The 18,692-nt window shown below is 38.9% G+C and overlaps 2 protein-coding genes and 1 long non-coding RNA gene across 3 annotated transcripts; all 3 read left to right on the forward strand.

The window, feature by feature from the left end:
- Window positions 1–369: 369 nt before the first annotated feature.
- On the forward strand, window positions 370–2,994 carry LOC141044509 (uncharacterized). Its single transcript, XM_090244726.1, has 4 exons — window positions 370–405; window positions 591–722; window positions 804–1,121; window positions 2,620–2,994. The coding sequence occupies exons 1-4, from the start codon at window positions 370–372 to the stop codon at window positions 2,992–2,994; spliced, it is 861 nt and encodes a 286-aa protein (XP_090100852.1).
- Window positions 2,880–7,557, forward strand: LOC112295722 (uncharacterized). Its single transcript, XM_024547602.3, has 3 exons — window positions 2,880–3,257; window positions 4,619–6,070; window positions 6,252–7,557. The coding sequence occupies exons 1-3, from the start codon at window positions 3,020–3,022 to the stop codon at window positions 7,088–7,090; spliced, it is 2,529 nt and encodes an 842-aa protein (XP_024403370.1). The 5' UTR covers window positions 2,880–3,019; the 3' UTR covers window positions 7,091–7,557.
- A 150-nt stretch (window positions 7,558–7,707) lies between these two features.
- Window positions 7,708–12,866, forward strand: LOC149987407 (uncharacterized). Its single transcript, XR_016498584.1, has 4 exons — window positions 7,708–8,678; window positions 9,060–9,181; window positions 10,029–10,147; window positions 10,811–12,866. It is a non-coding gene; the product is annotated as an uncharacterized LOC149987407 (long non-coding RNA).
- Window positions 12,867–18,692: the final 5,826 nt, after the last annotated feature.

The raw sequence follows: 18,692 nt of genomic DNA on the forward strand, positions 1-18,692 counted from the left end.
TTATTTTTTAAATAAACTAAAATTTGTTGATTCAGAATGCTGTAATGTTGTAATGTTGTTGAAAGCATTTTCGAGGTGTGACACAAGTTTGAGAAACATGTGCCAACAATCGTGTGCGTGAAGTTGGAGGTTCCTCAATTCTAGAAATGTGTGTTGTGACAAAACAGAATGAACTAGAAGTGGTGAGCGAGTGAGTGAATCCTGAAAATACTGCAACGTAATATGATCTTTTTGATTAGGAAAACTCCTGAAGTCTGTCTGACTACTTTAATAAGGAGTCCTCACTCTCGAAGAAGAAGAGCATGGTCGCTAGCGCACTGGATATGATGGATCCAGCCCATGCAACGAACGGGACGACCACGACCAGGGATGGATGGATGTATGGATGGATGTATGGATGTATGGGTGGGTGTTAGACATCCATCCATCCAAACACATGCAACCATCCATCCATTCAAAACATATAGCATCCATCCATCCAAAAACATAAATCCATACATCCATGTATGGATGAATCCTCCGTTAGGGCCCCAGGAGAAGAGCGGACGGGGGGCGACAGTCCTCAGAGTTAGTTTCAAACCAACAACCAGGAGCTGCGAGCGACGGGTGACACCCAACCCGACCCGCGGAGGAGGGGGGTGGGGGTTACTGGAGAGACTGGACTGGACACGACGAACAAGACCAGCGACCTCGCCAGCCAGACTTGGGGGGAGAGAGAAAGAGTGATCAGACTAGACTAGAGCAGAGCAGGGCTCTCTCTCACTCTGAAGGGAGGTAGGGACGAGAGATGAGGCGAGAGAAAGGGAGAGAAAGAGAAAGAGAGAGGGAAGGGAAAGGGGGGGTTACTGTGCCCGTGTGAAAGCCCCAAGAGCTGCTGCAGTTACTGTCAGTTGTGTAGAGAGAGAGTGTGTGAGAGCCCCCTGCTCTCGCTCCCGCCCTCCCTCCCCCCACTCCTATCCCCTCTCTTCCCTTCCCCGCTCTGTGTCGTCCCTTCGCTGCCCCGCGAGATCCCTCGCACTCCCCATCTCCAGCATGGCACCCTGCAGCACAGCTGCTGCTGCTGCGGATGGTTGCGCGGTGCCGCTCTCTGCCAGTTGCGCCAGCTCGTGACCCTTTCCCAGGTCCTTTTCTCGTCACCGTTTCAGTGATTCCGAGTTCGCAACGTCGTGATCGATTGCTACTTCCAGCTTCCATTGAGGGTCGTGGATGCCGATTTCATGGATGGGCACTTCTCCGCCACGCGTGGTGTGCGGTTTGGGTTGATGGGATGATAGCGTGGGAATCGGGGCTCTGATTGCTAACATGTCTTGTTCTGCTTTGGTCGAGGTCTACGCGTCATGATGGATGCCGACCTTGTGTTTGGCGTAATTGGGGGTGAGGATGATTCATGGCTGCTTATGACTTGACTACAGTCTGCCTCAATTGCGATTGTTGGTGTGTGGGGATGGTCATTGATTAGCACTCTCGATTGCCAGACTGGAGAGGCTGATGGGCGTGTATGTTATCGGGTGGGCTGCTCCGGAGATGGCCTAGTGTTTCGTTTGGGGTGGGAATCGAGTCTTTGAGCTCAGTTGCGGGAAGTAGCGGAGGAGTGATATGGAGAGATTGGGGTTTCATGATTCCATGGTGCCTCCGCTGTTACCTCCATGAGTGAGTGATCGCGAGAATTCGGACGAGAACGTGGTGTTGGATTCAGACGATTGGGTTCGTTAAGATTACCATCGCTAAGACGTGGAGTTAGCATTAATGTTACGCGGGATCCGAGCAGGATTCCGTAATCGAATTGATACGTGTGGTTGTTCACGACGAGCGAAGTCGAGGTCAGCAACAACTCCAACAGCCTCTGGCCCTGGGTGGTTGGTTAGGGTCACAATTTCCACAAGAACAGCCGAGCCGGCGCAGCTACTGGATGTTGGGACAATTTAGCACTTGTACGTAGCAATTTCAGCTTCTTCTCAAGGCTCCATGAGATAGCGTACGAGAATTAATCCAGATTTCTAGCTTTGACGGCGCTAATTCTTTAGGAAATCTACTGGGAATTGAGCTCACATCGCAGAGTTATCCCTTTCTGTGATACACCGTGGCCACAACGATCAAGACCAGAGTGAGAGGAGGCGAGAACTAGGAAAAGGAGGCCAAGAAGGATACCGACGTCTCGTCACATAAACTACAATCGCGCTTAGTGCTGGAGCAGTTTACAGAGTATGTAGTAACTGTTACCGTGCTGGCAAGGTTGCTTGTATTCGTGTGTGTTTCGTTGTGGGAACGTGAGGAAACACAAACCCGACCGCCGTAACGACTGAATTGAGCTGCGACACTGCATACCACAGCTCTGTGCCGCGAATTCGTTTGGCAGCCGACTAGCGGTACCGACAAATAGGCGCCCGATTTCCTTGCGAGCACAGGATGGGAATCGTTGTAGGCACATCACGGCGACGAGTAGGTGTCGATCGATCCATCGGATTAGTGGTGGTGATTTTCTGGGAAGGATGGACGAGTAAAGAAGAAGAAGAGACTCAAGAGTAAATTAGGGACAGAAGAAGAAGAAGAAGAAGAAGAAGAAGAAGAGACTCAAGAGACTGACGGTTCCGATTGTGGTGTGTGTGCTTGGTACCACAGGGACGACGAGGCTGCGAGGCGGGACTTGGGACCCACCGGTTTGCAGAAAGAGCGCCACAATTCCCGGCCACCGGAACATGCCCCTGTTTCAACAACACTTGTTCTTCGTCTTTTCCTCATTCATCAAAACTGCACTCCAACCATCCTGCCCAAATAGTGTCTTCACCGCAGACCATGCTCCGGCGAGCATCTCGAGCGGGCTTATTCCTGCCTGGATTATTGAGCTCGAGCTTCAGAATCGGCGATGAGTGCTACGTGTGTAGGGGAAGTGATCTTTGGAGTGATGCGAGTGCAGAGAGTGGTGAGGTACGAGTAGCGTTGAACACGGGGACGTCGTTGTTCTTGTTGCAGAAGTGGAGGTTCAGCTATAAGTAGAAAAGTGAAGTGTTAAGAGCTCGCCATGACCTTGACAGACGGTGTGGAGAGTAGTGGTGGTAAGGAGGCTCTGGAGAAGGCAGACAGGCAGCTAGATTGGGTGGACAGGGCCAAGGATCAGGCGAGTGGAGGCGCGGATCAGGAGCGAGAGATGGATCTTGGACAGGAGCCAGGGGCTAACTTAGGCGCCGACAATGCGTGTAAGAGCGGCCCTAGTGGTGTGAGCAAGATGGAGGAGGAGAATTATGGAGTTTCCGCTGAAGGTGAGCTAACAGTATCCTCTCCTTTTCAGCATCCTCTCTTTTCTTTCTATGAGAGAGGAATTTTCGGCAACTCCAAGGCTACCAGTGATGGATATTTTTTGAAACTGGAGTTCGATCGCATCGTAGGTAGCTTAAGCGCCGTCGCTCTTAAGAGAAGGGCCTCTGCATATCTTCTCTCACTTTCTTTTCCTCCTTGCTCTGTCGAGGCGGTGTGAAGATGAATCAAGTGCAGTGCTCCGCTTTAGATGCGGCGGGCTGTCCGCCAATTGACGTGTTTTCTCGGTTTGCGTTGGAGTGGATTGGTCGTCTATCATTTATTTTGCACACTTTTTTCGTGTATTTTGTGAAACTGTAATTGGTCGCCTTTCCTCGTCATAGGTGCTTCTCGGAGGTCACGCTGTTAACGACTTTTGGTTTTTTCACGTTTTACCCTTCTCACCCCAGCTTCTTCAGCTTCTTCGTGTTCAGCGTAAGCTTGGGGACCCCGAGCTGTGAGATTGTTTGGGTCAGCTTAGTCGGATCATCGGTTCACGTTTCACGTTAGCGTGATAGGTAGTCGCGGATGTCCGTAGCTCAGAAGCTCAGCTTTACTTACAGCTCTCCTCCACGTCCTCTTCTCTTCGTCCGTCACAAATCGAGTTCTATGCGCGACATTAGATGGCAGTGAAGGAATTTCATCTTGGGTTCGCACTTTCACTTTGAAGTAATCTGAGTCAGGGAAGTGGAGGGTAGGGTCGTTTTCTTCCTCTGAAATTTAGTTGTTGGCCCAGCTGAACCTATATATACATATACAAATATATATATATATATATATTTAAGCAGAGAGAGAGAGAGAGAGAGAAAGAGAGCTGCTTAAACTGACGAATTCCGTATCCATAACTCGGCGCTCTTCATATTGGTGTCAGCGATCCTACCTGCTCGCTCAGCCTTTCTCACTGCTGATCTTGTGCAACAAGATTTAGCTCTTACAGCATCAGTATGTGTGTAACGTCCAGCTCCCTGCCTGTTTGCCTTCCTCCTGAGAATATCGTTACTTTTAATGAAGATTAGTTCGGATTGAGCCACATTCCTCTGTTAGTATCAAGCTATTCTCTCCTCCAGTTTTTGCACGATTAACTCCACTAAGCCTCGTTCCTCTTTCTCTCTTAGTACGTATTTTCAACTGACTCCTTCAATCGCGATGCTAGCTCCGATTCTTAAGCTTGAGCAAAGATGCATTGTTCTTCTCTCTCGTCCCTGCACTTTTGGGTGGTTGTTCATTTTCCTAACTGTAGGGGCAATCGAGGATGGGTTTTGTGGTCAATAAGAGAGGCTTGAAATTGTACGTGTTTTCTCACCGAGAGGAGCTGATGCTTGTCCAGGTATGGAAATTGAGCCACGTGAAGCAGCGAAAGCAAGTGTAGAGCTTGAGAGCATCGAAGTAGTTAAAGCAGAGTTTGTTGACCTGATCGAAAGAGAGTCTGGCACTGAAGATTATTGTCACAAGGCTGAGGTCAGCAGTTCTAGGGGCAATGGGAAAACTACTATCCAGGATGCGGAATCTCCAAAACACGAGATTTCTTTAGATCGTCCACTCTCATGTCCGCGCAGAAGTGACACACCGCGTCTCAGTCTACGGAGGGTGAACTCAGCAAAGACGCGGTCTAGTTCACTTAGTTCTCAGAGATCAGTGAAAGGTTCTCCTAATCAAGATATCCACTCTGGAGCTACTTCAGATTCGAAGGTGAATCTGGGCTTGAGGGGAACAAGAAAGAGAGCCGATGATGCAGAGGAATTGAGACAGTCTTCTAGCTCGGAGGAGCTGAATGGTGATGGCAATAGAGACAGAGAAGTTGACGAAGACGAGGTAGATGGCACAGGGTACAGATGTGGGATTTGTAACGAAGACTTTGAGAGTGCAAAAAGCCTGAATTTGCACAAGAAATATCACCCGCAGTACACATTGAGGCGTAATCCAAAACGAAGCAGAAAGCTTATGGACCAGGAATACACCGTAGAACCAGGGGTGGCAGCGCCGGTGCAAGCGTTAGCACCAACGAAGAAGACGAGCTCTACATCAGAGGAATTCCCAAAGCCCTGCACAGAGTGTGGAAAGGAGTTCTCTTCATGGAAAGCCTTATTCGGACACATGAGATGTCACCCGGAGCGCGAGTGGCGAGGGATTCAGCCCCCTGCTGAAAAGAGCAATCCTGGGGGACAGGGTAGTGGCCAGCATGCAGGTGGATTCGGAAATCTTACCAGTTTCAGACGGAAGAAACCATCCCCTGCCCCCCATATTCCTCCGTCACCTGCTCCGCTTGCCGTTTTTCTTCCGGAGGACGTCAATGAGAAGTCTGGGTCCTTGGATTCACGGAGGGCGCCGGCGGCTGGTAAAGCCTCAGACAATGAGAGTGACACGGAGAGCATTGAAGCTGCCTACATGTCGAATGGCGATCGGCACACGGTCATGGGATGGCAGACTGGGAAGCGGTCGAAGAGATCTCGTCAAACACACCGTTCTTTGGATGCCGTCAACGATGCTAAAAAGGAGCTCTCCAATTGCAGAGATAGCGCTGCAAATATGGCAGAGTCTAATGATATGATTGAAGCTCTTATGCTGCTTCAAGCTGCCAATAGGAGTAGGGGAAGACTGACGCCTACATACACGCCTGAATCCCATGGTAGCAAGTCACGAAGCAAGTCAAGAACACCCGAGTCTGGAGTCGAAGCTAGTACAGAGGAGCTGTCTAAAAGGGGAGAGAAAATCAAGCTTGAAGTTGAAGCTGCAAGTCTGTGCGGGGATACTGAAGAGGGTGGCGATGATTTCGACGCAGGTGCGTAATCACTTCGAATTTCTGATTTTTCAAGCCCTCTATGTTACATCATTGGTGAGGGTTCTCCAGTGAATATCTCCTGATGCTTCATTCATTCCTAAATGAAGAGAGATGTTTATAATATCAAAAAATGGAATGAGATCGACATAACTCTTTATTTACTTAATTTTGTGCATTGCAGGGGAGCAAGGCAGCAGTGCAAGGTCTAAGTATGAATGTGCGACGTGCAAGAGACAGTTCAAGTCGCATCAAGCTCTTGGGGGACACCGAGCCAGCCACAAGAAGGTAAAGGGGTGCTTTGCACGGACCAGTGTGAATGAAGGTGGAGCGCATGAGCAGAGCCTGGAATTCATGGATGCAGAGGACGAGGAGGTTCTAAAGTCTGAGGAACAGCTTCCTAACGAGCTTCAAGAAACGTCCCACAACAGTGAGGAAGACAAGCCTTGCTGCCTGCCAGACAATGAGGAGATGCTCAATGCTGCCCGCAAGACCAAAGCACACGAGTGCTCCATCTGTCACCGAGTGTTCAACTCTGGGCAAGCTTTAGGAGGCCATAAGAGGTGCCACTGGGGTGGTACTGGAAGTGGGACACCTGGCTCCAGTGAGGCGACGAGTGCAAAGCTAGTCCAGAGTGGACAACGAAACAAGCCACTGAAGGAGAGCGTGTTGGATTTGAATTTACCTGCCCCTGAATGCCTTGAAGAGGAGATGGCGCAGCACCTAGAGGCTGGAGCCTCCTCAATAAACTACATGGCTGTCCCTAGCTTAAACTTCTTCAACATTATGAACAATCCGTCCAGGAGCGCGTACAGGAACAAAGTTGAGCAGGGGCAGCATGCGGCTTTCCTTCAAGGGGAAGAATCGAGTACTGATAACCAGGTGGAGAACGGAATGGAAGGCATCAACCAGTTTACCAACTTTGAACGGGCGTATGGGCCTCTTGACACAATAACCGTTCACCAGAAGCCCCATGTGGCGAGCATGGCGTTAGTTACGGGGCTAACTCCCACCTCTGCCTGACTAGGCAGCTGCAGAATTTGTGAGTCCATCGGCTATTATGCAATGTCATTCAACTTTTCAGACCCATGGTTTCCCGATTGCAGCAGCAGCAGCTCAAAATGAGGTTTCCTCTATCGCCACCACTAGTAGATGATGAAAGCTTTGCGAATTGTTCGGTTTGGCGGAAGTTCGTTACATCTCTCCCACCTTATTACCATTCTCTCTCTCTCTCTCTCCCTCTCTCTCTAATGTTGTTTTTAAGATCCCCATTGTACACAACAGTGACAAGCCCTGTAACTGGGTACGCTCAAATTACACGTTGTAAAATAAAATAACTCATAGAAATGTTAAGTATCTGAAGGGCTACATTCAAGCTCATAGACGTCGTTGTAGAATGAATCGAAGAAAACGAAGTTTCACCAAAATATGGGCCACAATTTCCTTGTTGAAAGGAGCCATACACATGCAACTTATCCAACTTTACTTCCCGTCACAGACTGGATGCGATTGATTGATTGCATGCACTGTATACTATGCTTCAGTTAGAAGCTAACCTGTAAGCTGTTGCAGCTTATCACACTGGCTTGTGCTGGTTTCTTTTCCCTTTTTTTTTTTTTTTTTTTTTTTTTTCTTTTCTTTTCTTTTCTTTTTCAGAGGCGCATTTTTATGTCAAATCGGCTGTCGTCTGTGTTCGTTGGAATTACTTTCAGGTTTCTGCGCTGTGAGACTAAACATGGAATGATGTAACTTGTGTGCTGCGCATAATTAGTACCCACTTCTTGCAGCTTTTACAAGCTAATTATTTTATTCGAATGCGCTTCAACACCGAATTGACTACAAGTCACCCAGCACAGCGGTGTGGCAGCAGCTGCACATGTATCTATATCCTTGTGGACGTGGACCGCCAAACAAAGCTGCCAGCGCAGTATCTGTGTGATAAGAAGGCCAAAATAGGTTACCCTGCTTGCCGCCGGAGTTGGAGGTCCGCAGACTCCAACAGGGCAGTTGTCATGTTTCTAAACGATGCTTTTCTGTCGTCGCACAGCCGAAAAGTCCCTCTAGAATCTGGAGCTTCCGAAAGTGTACTTGAGAGCTCACACCAACTGACCGCCCAGTCCTCTATTTCGGCTGCAAAATATTTGACATTTCTCTTTTTTCCTCTCTCTCTCTCACTCTTCTTTTTCCTTCTCTATTGTTATGGAAAGATATTATTGTGCCACGTCACAATAACAAGCTAAGGCTTCCACCCTTCTTAGAAAACCGTAGATACCATTTGCGACCTCATGATGTCTACTTTTCGAAACATCTGTTCATGGAACGGATCGAAACTTAGTTGAAATTGCGGAAGATCTTTTGGTTTCCATAATCAACTGGGAATTTGCTGTTTTGTCTTGGTTATTGTTTTGCCTCGATTATTGCACAGGTATACATATATTGTATTGAAATGCTGTGTTGGATTCTTTGCATTACAAACTCGTCATTAGGTTGAGAATTTTGAACACATATTTTTGCTAAGTTTACAGCTAGTGCAGTTTATTCCTTGTTCATTAATGACGTGGACATTCATTGTTGCTTGATAGTCAGTTTGAAGATATGGAGCCAATCACAGGTGGTTTCAACTACCCCTCAAAGACCAGCGTGCAGATCAATTAAGTAGTCACTGTCCAATAAGTGTCTTCATACTTTACTTTCATGATGCCCCTTCTTGATTAATTCTCTCTATTCTTTGTAAAACAGATTAGCTTGTATGTTACGTCTTCACAACCTTCAACCACTTGAATTGGCTATAATGATCTTCCATGAAATGTTTCCATCCAGAAGAGTGTATGCATTTTACTAATTATAACTTTCCAAATTTTGAATTCAGAGAGGGATCCACTACAAGTGGAGATTTTGGCACTAATAACATTCTTGGTGTTTTTTGTGTTTTTGTTTTTTTTTTGTTTTTTTTGTTTTTTTTGTCTCAAATGGAACAATTGTGCAATTGCAGGTGGGGAAGGAGCTTGTTTTGTATATGATAAATACTTATATATATAGAGAGAGAGAGAGATAACAAACATGGGAGTGAAGGAGATGAAAACAGGTCACCTGCAAATAGAAGGAGATGATGAGGTGAGGAAGGCTGGGCTCCCACTCCCCTCCCCCCTCACAATGAACCCCTTCATGGAGAGGGGCCATACTTATTTAGAAGGTGGGAAGGGGGGGGGGTGTGTCTGTGACAAGGGAACATGGGAATTATTGAATCATTCCAGAGCATGGCTGACATGGCTTGTTGTGGTTGTTGTTGTTGGACTTTCCCCTCCCTGAAGCCATATTTTGGCTCACACTGGGATTAGCAAAACCTGCTGTTTGCTGCCCTCTGCCATCCCATCTGACAATAAACTGCTGCCTTTGTTTTTCTCCCAGTCCCCTCTCCCTCCGTTTATCTCATATTAGTTATCAATGTATATATATATGCATGTATGTGTGTGTGTATAATTTCTTAAAATAGTATATGAGATGGTATCTCAGTATTCTTTGAAGGGAGGCATGATTGGAAGGGGGGGAGAAAGAGTGAGTGAGTAGTTGGCACCCCCACAGACAAGCTGCCTCAGCACCTGGCCTACTTGCCCTGTCTCTCACATTCCCAAGACCATCACTGGTTTGGCTTTGGCTACGGCTGCCATCACCCCACTCACTCACTCAGTCAATCAGTCAGTGTGAGTGTGAGTGCAAGTGTGAGAACAGAGAGAGAGAGAGAGAGAGAGAGAGAGATTGTGTGAGAGTGAGTGAATGACTGAGTGGAGTGACCATGGCAAAGCTGCTGCCTGCTGTGCACTCTTCTTCTCCTTCTTCTTCTCTTTCTTATTATTTATCTATTTATTTATTGATAATGTTGGTGTGGTTCTGTTTGCTTGTTTGAATGGTTGATTCATTGTTCTCATGGGTGCTTCTATGTCGCCATGGGGTGCACATCCAGTGAGGACAAAGGGAGGAAGGAAGGATTGCAATGGAAGGACTAGTTGCATCCCCACAATCATGCCCAATCATGGTGGACAAAATAACACATTGTAGGAGTTGAAAGAAAGAGGAAAAAAGGTACTTATTCTTTTGCTACCCCCTCTCATGCTCTAGCTCATGCTCTCATTTTTACTCATTCACTCTTACTCCTAAGGGAGTGAAGGAGTGTGTGTGCATGGGAGCCCCTTTCCCCATCTTTCCCTCCCCTTTTTGTGTCCTCTTTGCACCTGCTTTCTCTTACCAGAAAGGAAGGGATCACAGAAAGAATTTGTAAGAAGACTACAGAAGTCCATTTACCATGGATAGGGAGAAGAAGGGAAGGAGGATTTCTATCTCTATCTATCTATCTATCTATCTATCTCTCTCTCTCTCTCTCTCTCTCTCTCTCTCATGTGTGTATGTAGCACTCCCCAGTTTTTGATGTCCCAAGTGAGCACAGTTTTGTTTGTTTAAAGAAACTGAAGTGTTGAAGATGAAAGGCACTCCTTGCCAACTAAACCCTCTTCCATGGTTGACTCTCCAACTCCACATCTACCATCCTGAAATCAAACTTCATCATTATTATATATATACAAATATATATATCTGTGTGTACATGCTGTTCAGGTCTTGAACTTTTTAATGCATCATGTATCTCAATTGCATTGGCATATAAATGTATGCATGTTATTCACAACAAATGCATTTCTTTTTATATTAAAACGGAGATGATGGGAGGGGGTGTGTGTATGAGGGGCACAGGATGCATGAGGAGATGGATGGATGGGCGAGGGGCGGGTAGAGCTCGTGTTCATCCATCCATAGAGAGGTGGGTGGGTAGGGCAGGCAGGTACGCAGAGCCAATGATTGGCAGAACAAGGATCAAGAAGGGGAGAGGGCGAGAGGACTGTTAAAAAGAAGGAGAATATTCTATTGAACAAGGATCAAGAAAGAAAAAGAAAAGAAACGGACACGACGGGGCACTCATTTTCTCTTTCTCTGCCCTCCAGGGCCCTCTTTATCCCTCTCACTTTTTCTTTTTTATCCCTGCCTTTTTCCTTTCTGACCACTCGTTGTCCTTTTGGTCCTGGAGATCTCAAGTGAGTGTGTGAATGAATGTATGGATGGATGTCCCCTACGTGAGTGAGTGAGTGCCCGATTCCCATTGCCTACCTGCCTGCCTGCCTGCCTGGCTGCATCCTCACCACTCACTACTTACTCCCCTACAAACACTCACTCACTCACTCAATACTCACTCACTACTCATTGGTAGTGCTCACTAATTACTCAGCATTTGATCCCATTAGCAATCACAGAATGGGGGGAGGGGACCTTTTTCTATCACCCTGTCTTAAATGACATGTTTTAAACTGGGAACACATGTTGGAATTATTTTTATTTATTTTATAATGAACTTTCCTTTCATGCTAAAGTAGGAACTACAGCTGAGTTTAATCCAAGCCTCCAGAACAAAGTAGACAATCAATTCAAATAAGTACATGAACAAATCTTAATTAACATTGATAAGGAGGAAGAAATTTATGAATAAATATATGATGATGAATTTCAGTTCATAATTTTTTTTACTCTATGACAAAAGTAGCAATTTTTTTGGTGTGTACATGGATTACTTACTTGGAAACCTTGTGATGAACTATTGAATGCCATTGTTATTTCTTCTTGGAATATATACAATAAAAAAAAAAAAATCGAGCTTTGGATTTAATATATATATATATATATATATATATATATGTAGGTATGTTTTTTATTTTTTGAAAGAAAATAAGCATTTCAAATATGTAGTAGAATTTATGCTCTTTGTTGATTACAACACAACTTATTATTGATAGATTGTACTAGATAATGTTTTCTTTTAATTTTTAGCCCAAAGGAGAACAAGGCTGGATTAGAAGATCTCCACCCTGGATGAATTCATTACTTTAGGAGCCTTTGCTAAAAAGACATGGTAGACCTTCAAACTCATTAAAGCATGCTGAAGACTTGTGCTTTGCTCCATGTATCAGGTGAAAGATGAGTTTGGTGAAGCAAAGAAGAAGGAAAAAAACAACCCTGTAGATAAAAAAGTCAAAAGGATATTTATACTTTCATTGAAGGCTAAAGTTTCTTCACCAAAGGTCAACCATGTTGTTCCTTTGATTGATTGATTATTATTTACCAAATCCTCCCATTTTTTGTATAACATTAAAATACCTTCTTAAACTGTCAACTTAAGGTTTTTCAGCTATCTTCTAAGGGTTAAATTTTAGGAATAAGATTTTGATGTGCTACAGAAAAAAAAATTGAGTGGCCGCAGTGGTTGGATTGATAAAAATATTCAAAGCAATTTTTGCAATTTATCCTTAAATCAAGTTGTAGACTTGAGTAAAAATATATGTCAAGAAACCAAAAGTTAGGGTCATGAGGCCACTATTTCTGCAACCACATGATTCACTTGCACATTCAATGGAAGTCAACATCTAGGTACAACCACAAACCACAGAAAGGGGAAGTAAATAATGTGTGCAACAATATTCTTAAATTGTGCATGGCTTCTTTGTGAGCCATTGTGTCCCTATTCACTTTCTTAGAGTTTGTACTTCCATAAGGCCTCATCATCATGGGAATTGCTCCTTTGCATATACAGAATTGTGTAACAACAATGTTGTATTTTGTGAAGTTTGCTTGAGAATGCACCAAGTATCTAATTGTGGAAGGTAAATTAGAATTTGCAACAAGAAAGTCCTAACAACTCTAATAGAATTCTAAATAAGCTCCAATTAAATCATAATAATGCTAATCAATCTTTAATCAAATCCAAAAGAAGTCTTAAAGAAATTACAAAAGGAATATAAATAAATTATAAATTATATATACATATATATATATATATATATAATAAAAAATCTTAAAGAAATATCAAAGAAATCTTAAAGAAGTATTAAATATAGAAATTTTAAATAAATCCTAATAAAATCCTAATACGATTTTAAACAAATTCAAATGAAATCCTAAATCAATCTTAATTAAATTCTAAACAAATTCTAAATCAACCTTAATAAAATCCTAAACAAATTCTAAATCAATCCTAATCAAATCTTAATATAATCCTAAATCAATCCTAATTAAATTCTAAATCCTAATCAAATCATAATTAAATCCTAAAAAAATTCTAAAAAAATCTTAAATAAATCCAAAAAACTCAAGTAAATCTTAATCAATACCTATTTTTATTTTAAAATCTCAATAAATACCAATTGAATTGTTGATTTCAACTAAATTTTTACCAATATTTCAATCTATAAGTAATTAATAAGCATACATAATTTGAAAAAAATTGAACTCACCATTAAAAAGAAAAAGCTCCTAAACCTCTTGGATATTGGCTGCCTTTCTTCTCCAACCTAGATGTTAATCTTTCAACATCAATTTCTCCTTGTTGAACTATTTGATTGCTTCAAAAATTAGCTCATATGTATATTTTTATATCCAAATTGCTTTCACCAATATTTTCTTCAATCTAACTGGTGAATATTTTAGAAATGCAAAGACTCTCATTAATACTAAATTTCAAATATCTAATATCCTAATCTAATAAAACTCTCATATCTTTCAATCTATCCATTCAATTGAAATCATTTTTTTAAAATACATTGAAGATAAACACAATAAAAAATATCTAAAATTTCACTTATAAATGTGCTATAATACTTTCACAATATTCAAAATTATAAATCTCTTTTTATTTTTCAAAATCCAAAACCACTTAGTACATTTCTTTCTTTGAAAAGTCCTAAAAAATTCAATATATCTCCAAATCAGATGAAACTAAATTTCAAAATATCTCTCACTACTTTTCTCTCAAATCTTGCTCTCTATTTAACCAAAAAACCTTAAAATTGCTATAGGTACACGGTTTTGTGCCTTGGGATCTAATTTTGACTATGATTCATATTCAATCCTCTTTAGATATTAATTCTTAGTATTTTAGGATAAATTTTTCTAAAACCTATTCTTAAATATCTCTTCAAGCTATCCATATAATTTATTTTTTTAGTCTATTTTATTTTCCTTTTTTATAGCCTTACAAAGTAAGTAGAAGCTTCTTTCATAAAAGGTAGTATTAATATTTATTAATTTTGACTACTTTCTTGTCTATTATTTATATTTTAAAAATAATTTTCTAAAATATTTTTATTTAAGCTCTTCTATAATATAATCTTTCATTTCTTCTTTTACCTAATAGTTGTGTTATAACATGATAACAAGAGGCTTTGATCTATGCCATTGTTGAATTTGCTTCACTTTTTTTATTGTCCATTGTGAACTAATTTCTTCTTGCTTTGGTTACTATTATTTTTGGATCTCTTTTCTTTCTTCACTCTAACAATCTTTCTTTGCTTGCAAAGCCTTGCATCAGAGTGTCATTAAATTTGTTACTTTTTCATATTTACATAAAGTAAGTAAAATAGATTTTGTAAAATCTACCTATCATGGACATACATATTTATTCTAATATTTTCTTATATGATTGAATAGATATAGATAAAAATAAATTTATTTCATTATATTTTTTAGAGAAGCTATCTAGAAGCTTCATAGACGTTGTTTCGACTTTATATATGTTTGTAGTTGATTGATAGATTAGAAACTTTGATAACAAGTTAATCACATATTGGTAGCTTAGAAAACAAGCTAATTATGTGGCATATATATAGAAAACTTGCCTTAAAAGTTAAGATACATATCTTATAAAGTCAACATGTTTTGGAGGTCGTATAGGATATTGCTACATAACTCATAATTGAGAATATATATAAAGGTAAGAGTGAAGTCTTCTTCATTCTTGTCAATGCCTTTTTAGTCCTTAGTCTTGTTTCAAGAATTTCTAATTTTCTTGTCTTTAACAATAGCCATTCTGATTTAATATTATATCATCTTCAAGTGATTTTTTAATCTTTTCAAGTGACACAAGAGTATATTGATATTTTAGTTCTTTGAGGTTTATGTCCTTGATAGTTTGACAAGAGTCCTATCTTATTGTTCTTATATTGTTTTAGAAGTGAGTGAATTATCTCACTTGTAATATTATATTTTAAAGGTTGTAGATTATTAACTTTTAAATAAATTATTTAATTTTTTAAAACTGATTTTTTCTTTAAAGAAAGTGAATTACCATTCTTTATGGAAATTTTCATTTGATATTAGAGGTTGCAGATTATCTTTTTCTAATTTGACTTAGGGATTTATTAATTTTTTTGGAATAGAAAGAAAAATCGTGGATGCTACACTTGACAAAAGTGAGAATAGATTTGCAACTATTGTTGTTCTTTATGAACTTTTGAATACTCTTAGAGTAGAAATTTCATACATTATGAGTAGTAAGTATAGAAATAATAATCTTTTATTTATGGAAGAAATTAAAAGTCTATATTAAGAAGTTGGTAGTTGCTAGTTGAAAGAAGCAAGTAAATTGACCTTACAACAAAATCTAAGAAATTTTGCTTTTACAAGTATAATAAAGACAAGGATAGTATGCCCAAGATGTTTGATGGAGAAAGATCAAAATGTTAAAGATTTTTGCAACAAGTCAAGCTCTATCTAAGATTGCATCTCTTCTAATACTTTAATGGATTTATTCAAGTTGGATTCATAGGCACACTTCTATCTAAAAGTGCTCTCTTTTAGTTTGTATCTTTGATAGAATAGAATTCATGACTCTTTTATGATTTGAATTCATTCCTAAAAGTATTTATGGCCACATTTGAAGAAAGTGATGGCAAAAGAGTAGCAAGGACCAAGGTCTTATTTTTACAAGAAGATTCATGATCAGCTACTATATATGCTGTTGAATTCCAAAATCTTGTTTGCAACATAGATTAAAATAACAAAGTCTTTATCAATCAATTTTGATATAAATTGCAGGATAACATCAAAGATTTATTATTGAGAATATTAAAAGAAAAATCTTTGAAATAATCTTATTACTTAAGCCATTATATGCGACAATTGATTATTTGAAAGGCATAAAGAATAAAGACTTGGTTAGAGAAAAATAAGTCAAATAATAATGGTAGCTCCTAAATTTTTAAAAACTTATTTATTAAAGCTAAAACCAATGCAAATTAATATGGTACATTATAAACCTCTTATTAAGCAAAAAAAGATTTATTGTTGTATACAACAAAGAAAGTTTGTACTTATATTGTGGAGAATTCAAGCACATTGCTTAATATTGTCTAAAAAAGCAATGCAATCACAAAATGAACACCATGATTGCCAAAGAAGATGATGTGTTAGAAAACAAGTTTCTCCAACTATAATAGGAACTATGCGGCTCGAATCTTATGCAATTCCTAATAAAGGTCCTATTTTCTCCTTAGATCTTTTATTTTTTTTTTTTTATAATAGAAGTTTTTTTAGAACCAAAAAGTCATAAATTCTTTCTTTGATTGGATTCAACAATCTCACCTTATTTCATAGAAAAAGACTTTGTCAAAAAATAAGATATATCTTTAATTAAGAAAATCAAACTTGTATATGTAAAAGTAATAGATGATCATTTATTATCTTTTGGAGATATTATATATGAAACTATTCTTGTAGAAGTAGCAACTAATGATCGTATTAATTTAATAATATTTAATATAATTAGATCTATTTTTAATATAATTATTTTAGGATTATTATTTTTAAAAATATATAATCTTTAAATAGAATGGAATTTTAAAATCTTAATTTTTTCCATAGTTTAACCAAAGATTTTGCTAAGGAAGTAAAAATCCATAAGAACAATACATTCAAACTATTATTGATAGATGCAAGAACTTTCATGCATGATGCAAAAGAAAGATCAACTTTTGTTATATATGCCACATTTATTGTTAATAAAAAAAAGATATCAAGTAGCATCCTAAGTCAATACTAAGATTATCAAGATGTATTTGAAAAGAAGAATGGCAATATTATTTCAAAGCATCATCCTTATAATTATTCCATTGATCTTCAAGATAGAGTTCAACCACCATTTAGACCAATCTATAGCCTATCATAGAATGAGTTGGTTGCACTCAAAGAATACATTGATGAGAATTTGACCAAAAACTTCATATATCATTTTAAATCTCTATCTAAGGCTCCTATCTTGTTTGTAAAGAAAACAGACAAATCTTTGTGGATGTGTAAAGACTATTAAAGACTCAATAAGATCACTATTAAGAATAAGTATCCTCTATCCTTGATTTTAAGACTTTTTGATGAATTGAATCAAGCAAAGATCTATATAAAAATAGATATAAGAAGATCATACAATCTAGTATGCATTAAAGAAGGAGACAAATGAAAAACTATGTTTTGACCTAGATATGGATATTTTGAATATAATGTCATACTTTTTGGACTCACAAATATGCAAATTACTTTTTAATATCTAATGAATGATGTTATTTACTATTTTCTTGATAATTTTATTGTTTGTTATTTAGACAACATCTTGATCTATTTTAAAATATAGAAGAACATGAACTTCATATTTATCATATGTTACAAAAATTAAGAGATAAAAGATTATACGCTAAAATAAAAAAGTGTATATTTTACATTATTTAATTTGATTTCCTATGATACATTATTTCAAACGATAGTCTTATGATGGATCCTAAGAAGATCCAAACTATCATAAATTAGAAGATCTCATAAACAAACATAGATAAGCAAATTTTTTTAAGATTTTCCAATTACTATTGGATCTTCATCAAGAACTTTTCTCAAGTTGCGCCTCTTTTTATATGTTTGACATGTAAAGACAAACTTTAGTGTAACAAAGAAATTGAAGTATTTTTTAAAGCCTTGAAGACAATATTTATTTCTACACCAATCTTGTATTGCATCAACTTTTTGAAAGTGTTCTTCATGGAAATAGATGCATCAAAATTTTCTATAGAAATCATTTTGTCACAAATAGGAGTAGATGACAAGTTCTATTTGATAGCTTTTTATTCCAAATTTTTTTAGGAGCTGAGATTAATTATAAGATCTATAACAAAGAGCTTTTTGCAATCATGGATTCATTTCAATAATAACGTCATTATTTAAAAGGACTCTATTAGACTTGGTAGGATTTTATTATTTCATTTCTACTTATTTTCCATAATTAAATGCTAGGTGGATTCTCAACCAAGAAAAAATGTAATATGATAATGTTTGCATTTGAAAACACTTCAAAAAAATACAAACATGGTTTTTATAGAACGATATAAAATGGTCTCAAACTTACGCAAAAAAATCAATTCATTTGGAATAAGTTGTCAAAGACATAAATCTTGAAGAAAGATATCCTCAATATACTCTTATAACACTCAAAAAGACTAAAAAATCATTCAAAGATAGTAATGTATTGAGCTAGAATGTCTATTGCCTAAGACAAAAAGACTAGAAAGACTTGAAATAAGACTAAGGATTAAAAAATTATTGACAAGAGTGAAGAAGGCTGCATTTTTGCTTCCATATATATGATTTAAATAGGAGCTATATGATGATATTCTATAGGATCTCTAATACATATTAATTTTGTTAGACACATGTTTTAACTTGCAAAGCAAGTTATTTCTATGTGTGCTATATAATTAGTTTATTCTACAAGCTA

Source organism: Physcomitrium patens, chromosome 19 (assembly GCF_059467195.1).
Source record: "Physcomitrium patens ecotype Gransden chromosome 19, ASM5946719v1, whole genome shotgun sequence".
In the NCBI taxonomy this organism is placed as follows: Eukaryota; Viridiplantae; Streptophyta; class Bryopsida; order Funariales; family Funariaceae; genus Physcomitrium; species Physcomitrium patens.

What these genes read in the sequence shown, in the direction of transcription:
- LOC141044509 (XM_090244726.1), top strand. Translation starts at nt 370, where the DNA reads ATGGATGGATGTATGGATGGATGTATGGATGTATGG. An exon ending in ATGGATGTATGGATGTATGG is followed by an intron (nt 406 to 590) that starts GTGGGTGTTAGA and finishes ACCAACAACCAG; the next exon opens with GAGCTGCGAGCGACGGGTGA. An exon ending in CTTGGGGGGAGAGAGAAAGA is followed by an intron (nt 723 to 803) that starts GTGATCAGACTA and finishes GGCGAGAGAAAG; the next exon opens with GGAGAGAAAGAGAAAGAGAG.
- LOC112295722 (XM_024547602.3), top strand. Translation starts at nt 3,020, where the DNA reads ATGACCTTGACAGACGGTGTGGAGAGTAGTGGTGGTAAGGAGGCTCTG. An exon ending in TTATGGAGTTTCCGCTGAAG is followed by an intron (nt 3,258 to 4,618) that starts GTGAGCTAACAG and finishes ATGCTTGTCCAG; the next exon opens with GTATGGAAATTGAGCCACGT. An exon ending in TGGCGATGATTTCGACGCAG is followed by an intron (nt 6,071 to 6,251) that starts GTGCGTAATCAC and finishes TGTGCATTGCAG; the next exon opens with GGGAGCAAGGCAGCAGTGCA.